Genomic DNA, 6,123 nt, shown 5'->3' with positions numbered 1-6,123 from the left:
CCTAATGTTACCCTACCAGCCTCACTTTAGATTTATTCTCTCCCTCACGGCCTCATCTAGTAGCCTCACCTTGACCTAGTCACCTCCTTCTTTCTCTGCCTCTAGTTGCTGCTTCTCTTCTCCAACAACAGCATTGCCATTGTTTTCTTCCCACCTCATCACCTCGTCACCTCGCTAACCACTCCAAGGTTCTCTGCATCTCGCCGCATACAAGCTTCGTCGTTGGTCACCGCCTCCCTCCTTCATTCACATTGCAAATCACTGCCCTCTCATTTATTGTCGCCGCCTCCTGCTCCATGCTCGTTCATCATCATTGCAGCCTTCTAATCGGTCTTCTTCGTTGTTTCCAACTCCAGCAGAATCGTCACTGCCACCAGCACGCCGTCACCTCCAAAGCCTCTTCGCCGCTCATCGTCACTGATACGGGGTCCCTGTCACCCGTGACAAGGCAGGGGGCGGATTATGGTGACCGGGGGGATGTCCCTGCCTCTATGGGGACCGGTCGCTATCCCTACACTCAAGTCAGTGAAATATTTTTTGAGAAGAGAATAAGTGCGATATTGTATAGTCTGTCTTTTTCTTGCTTCTACTTTTCTACCGAATCTAAACGTTGTTATTTATTGCACTTTTATGTAACCGACTTTTGATTAGGTCCAAAATTCTGAGATCAGCTTGCATAGTGGTTTACCTATGCTAAACAACTGATCGAAATATTTACTCTTTTGACTGAGCATTGTAAGATATGAAAGAGGTCCATTAACAATATATTTTTTAAGATTTTTAATAATTATCAAATAGTCTTTATTTATTTTAATATTGTTTGTTTATAATTAAAAACAAAAACAACAACAAAATAAATCTTTTATTAATAGTGATTTCTATAAATATTTTGACAATATGAATCAATGAATTTTTATATTTTTGATCTATTATATCTCTAAAAACTAAAAAAATTGTATTTATTAATAATTTAATTAATTAAAAATATAACACAATCGATTGAATTTAATACCATGTGTCCCTAACCTATCTTCTTCCGTTTATTGTTTAGGGTATAACATTATTTTTGCTTACCATGATAAACCCGATTTTAGTCGTTTATTCTGTCGTCATGATAAATTTCTATTTGTACATAAGCTTTACAGCTATCATGCTGACCAAACAAACAAACAAATCTTATATATAAATAAGTCGCCGTTAAGGGAATAGTGAAAAAGCACGTTTTAAAATAGATCCTAACATATCACAGTTGGCACTGTTCAGCGCTGAATATAAAGGAGAAAATTAAATTTGCAACCAATGTAAACAATTCAAGAGAGTAGTAGTTCTAAATTCAATTTTCCATTTAAATATTTTATATGAATATATCAATTATTGATTGATGTGTGTTTCCGAATATATTTATATATAAAGATTGGTCACGAGTCACCCAACAAAACTGGGGTTAACACCATGCCCCACCAGAACATTAATTTATAAATTTATAAATAAAAATACAAAAGCAATGGAAATAGCAATTATAACATTGATACGGCTGGTGAAATGGATTCTTATCTTATGCTATAAGGGATTTGATGAGGATCCTATATAATAATGGCAGAACAAGAACTCTCAAACCCTAATTCGATCTTCTTTTAGTTTATTTAATTTGTGAGCCCAAATCACATCAAGATTGCGCAACATGAATCCTTGGAACCCGTGTGATGATTTATACTTTCAGATTTCATCATCTTCTGCTGACTATTCATCCCTCCCTATAATCCAAACATCACCATCAGCCGTGGAAGATCATCATCATCATCAGATCCTGGTTCATGGATATGAATATGATCCTGCTATGGTGGATGCAAGTGCAAGTGTACCACCTTGTCCAAATCAAAAGGGAAAGGGAAAGGGAAAGCAGCCAAAAGAGTTGACTCCTAATAATAATGCTTTGGGAGCAGAAGATGGTGATGAGAACAAGAAGTGGATGCATAGGGAGATAGAAAAACAAAGAAGGCAAGAAATGTCAAGACTTTGCACCACCTTTAGAACTCTTCTACCTTTTGAATATATTAAGGTAGGTAATTAACTATTTATGCATACCATACACATTGTATTTTATTGTTTATGTATTAATATTTCATCTCTTTAGTTTTATTTTCAGCTGTATATATATATAGAAATTGAAGTAATTAAAATTTGAAACCAAGTATAAACATGATTTTTTAGACAGTTAATTATTTGTATTGTTTACTGATGATGACCAAAATCATTAGGGAAAGCGTTCAACTTCTGATCACATGCATGAGGGGGTGAAATACATCAAACACTTACAGAATAGGGTGGAAAAGTTGCAAGCCAAAAGGGATGAGTTAGTGAAGTTGATTAATTTGAGACCTAAGAGTGGAAGTAGTTCTTCTTCTTCTACACAGCATGATCATCATCATCATTATCATCAAACCTTTGTCATTGTTGAACCCTTTTCCGGGGGAGTTCTGATTAAGTGTAGTTATAGCTTCAGGAACTATGCATTCCCTTTATCAGGTATCTTGGACATTGTGCTTAGACAAGGCCTTAATGTTGTTGATTGTACTTCAATCACCACTGATGATCACAGGTTCATACACACTATCCGATCAGAGGTACCATTATCACTATTGTTATTTCAGATTATCAATTTGGGTTGTTATTAATTAGTGTCATGTTGTTATAATAATGTTTATGTATGACTTGAAGGATCCACAAGTGATGACCACTGAGACTGACTACACTGAACTGCAAAGAAAGCTTAAGGAAGCTATATCATCATCAAGTAATTAGTATTCCGCTACATACATACTATGTATCTTTTTGTGCTTCACAAAATTATCTTATGTGGCCTCGCCTGTTTTTAATCTTTTTCGGTTAATTATAATTTATTAGTATCAACTGTAGGTTTGCAGGAATGATGTTTGAACTTGAGAGTTGATATATCATTAAGGTGCAATCGTATTAGTATATGTGGTAAAGTATAGTGCGGTAACTCATTAATGTATGTCAGATATAATAATAATAGAATGTAGTTTATTAGAGTCTCAATTCAATGTATCTACATTAATACTCTCTTCATTAATTCTTATCAAGGATGTGTTCCAAATTAAATGAGTTTAAAAAGAATCATTTTATAAAGAATTGGTTAGGATGGAATAAGTGTACAATATATACAATGAGTTGATTCTTTGGTCCAATAAAAAGAAGTAATTATTTGCTATTGAATAGGTTCGAATATTAAAGGTAAAATATTACTAATTTATCAAACAAAATACACTAATATTATTCAAAATAACTATCCAAATACCACGGATAATAAACATCTGATATTCTACGGAATCGAACATCTAATTTAAAATACTTAAAACTATTTACACAAATACACCTTTACTATTCTAAACTCCCTATACTTCCTATTTTATAAATTATCATATTTCAAATCTGTAAAAAAAAATTTATTTTTTATTTTTTTTTAAATTGTACGTGTTTATTCTCATATCAAATGCGTTGGAAAAAAAATTACAATATTTTTCATATATTTCATTCGTGGTATTCCAATTTTATCTTTGGTACACAATCAATAACTACATATATTCTTATTAGACTAAAATAATATTGAACAATGTCATAACACATAAACGAGATTGGTTTCTATCTCCCTTTAAGCAAAGTCTGAGTTCGAATTGTTGGGAAAAAAATCGCTAAGAAAATAAACCCCACTCAGATATAAATGTTCTTGGCTCGAATATATAATTGCTTCTAGCTAGCACAAAAAGTTTACATTATGATTCAAGAAAAATCGGTCGCTAAATCAGTTGCTATTCTGATAATTTTTTGTAGACTTATAACTTAACTTCAAAATTTATATATTTACCAATTTGAGTTACAATTTTCTTTCAATAATTTTTTGAAAGTTTTATTTTTAAAATTTTCCTTCTATCTTTAGATAGAATTATCTTATTTAAAATTTTATTATTTCACACGAATAGTATGGTATCTTTTCTAAATATAAGAAAAAAGATGTTATGTGATGTCCTCGGACATCAATTAAAATTTTACTAATTCACAACTATTAAACTGAACTGTTTAATATACACTATGCATTCTTAATTAGAAGTCTAATGATTAAGTGACTATATTTTAAGACGGCATGGCTCTTAATTATAGACTATATGTCAAAGAAAAGGACAACATTATATATATAAAAAAATAGACTTTAAAACTTTTGTTAGATAAAAAAAGGATTTTAAAACTTTCTTAGTTCTTTTCATCCAAAAACTTTGAATAAAAATAAACTTTATCTTATTTTATTTTGGGAATTCCCTTCAATGGTCATGTATTAATTACGACCTCTGTGACATATCTATATTCAATTCTATAGCAAAATCTCTTGGATGATATTTTTTGGGCGGATTAATTAGTTCAAAGTTCAAACATAGTGATCTTCAAGTGATTACATTCATGTATCTGGGTCCATTATATTGTACGACAAACAATACTTTGATTCTGAAAATCAAATCAGAACAGTTAGGTTTGACGCATACTATATATAAACCAAGCAGTAGTATCCCTCATTATATTAAGTTCTATATTAAGAATTGTATTGTGTAACGAATTCCATGTGCTAATTAGACAGAGATTTGTAAACAATAAATTTGAGAAAAAGCATCATCATATATATTAGGGAATAGGGAATCAAAGATATGGTGACAGCCAAGCTAATCTCGGTTGTGATGCTTCCTTAAAAGAAATCTTCCGACACAGCATGTACCATATTAAAATGATAAGTGCTACATGCTATAATGCTATAATAAAGTTTAGTCTATTGAGATCTTCTATATATATATATATTTATATGAACGGCGAGCGTGCTTCTTGTTTTATATTTATTTGATCTTATCCAAATATCCCTAAGCAAATCCCCACAACCCACAAAAAAAATGTTAATTTGTTTTGTTGGCAGCATATATAAATATTTGAAAAATTTTTAAGTGTACCAGTATATTAATATTTCAATAATTTTTTAAAGTTAAATCATAATTAACCATGTAAATGATGATGAGCATATCATCGCAAAAATATCATAAAATAAAGAAATTAGGAATATTAATCAAACAATTGAGGAAAAGCCAAAGCACAGTGATTCAGTGAAAGTAATAAGTCTGGGTTCAGTGTTTCGATGATGTATGATGTCAAATCTCTTTTGCAATCTCCTCCACTGCTGCAACGCATTGTTAATTAATAATTTGATACCGTCTCTTTAAATATTAAAAACAAAAATAATAGATTCCAATTAAATTGGGTGAGCTTGGGATAGCTAGGAAACCTGCCGACATTACTTGAATACGTTTGTCATATGATTATTATTTAATAAAAAATTTATAGTACCTGCCTGCCGCCATGCATATAGTGACTATCATGCTCTAAACTTCCAAATTAAACGACAAACAAACACAAGTTATCGAGACCAAACCTAATCATATTATCTACGACTACTAGCATTGCTTTATATTTCTTGTTTTGTTTATTAAAAAAGAGACCAGAACTTCGTTTATTAGTAACTAAAATTTAACTTGTACATGCATATATTATTTGTCATCACAAAGTAATATCTTATATGAGGAGTGTTAGGGGTGACAAATTTTGTGATTTATAATTATTAATTAATATTTTTAATAGTATAAAATTATTCATTTTTTTATTAATTAAATATTGATTATATTTTAATAAAATTGTTAGCTCCTAAACTTTTTTATCTTGTATATGTTAATCCTACAGACTCTAAATAAAAATGTTTACAACATTAAAAAACTTCAGTATGCCTGATTACATACAGTATTGCTTTACTGATAATTCATTAAAATTGCAACAACACACAACTTCATAGTTATTGTATACTCTCTAATCATCAGCACCCTCTACTATAAAGACTATATTTTATATTAGGAGTCGCTTTTAATAGCAACCTATGTCGAACAAACCTTGGCCCGGTTTTGCTAGGAACCAACTAGAGATATAGCCAATTAGAACTAATTAATTTTAAAATAAGAAGTGTGTTATAAAAAAAAATCTACTATTTTAATGTTTTAAATTTTAAAACTAAAAATACAA

At 30.7% G+C, this 6,123-nt stretch overlaps 1 protein-coding gene across 1 annotated transcript; it reads left to right on the top strand.

Moving 5' to 3' along the window:
• Positions 1–1,570: 1,570 nt before the first annotated feature.
• LOC107466968 (transcription factor bHLH118) lies at positions 1,571–3,035 on the top strand. Its single transcript, XM_016085966.3, has 3 exons — positions 1,571–2,059; positions 2,259–2,624; positions 2,719–3,035. The coding sequence occupies exons 1-3, from the start codon at positions 1,682–1,684 to the stop codon at positions 2,800–2,802; spliced, it is 828 nt and encodes a 275-aa protein (XP_015941452.1). The 5' UTR covers positions 1,571–1,681; the 3' UTR covers positions 2,803–3,035.
• Positions 3,036–6,123: the final 3,088 nt, after the last annotated feature.

Source organism: Arachis duranensis, chromosome 9, assembly GCF_000817695.3.
Source record: "Arachis duranensis cultivar V14167 chromosome 9, aradu.V14167.gnm2.J7QH, whole genome shotgun sequence".
In the NCBI taxonomy this organism is placed as follows: domain Eukaryota; kingdom Viridiplantae; phylum Streptophyta; class Magnoliopsida; order Fabales; family Fabaceae; genus Arachis; species Arachis duranensis.
Note: the sequence above shows the minus strand (reverse complement) of the source record. Positions and strands in the feature narration are given on the sequence as shown.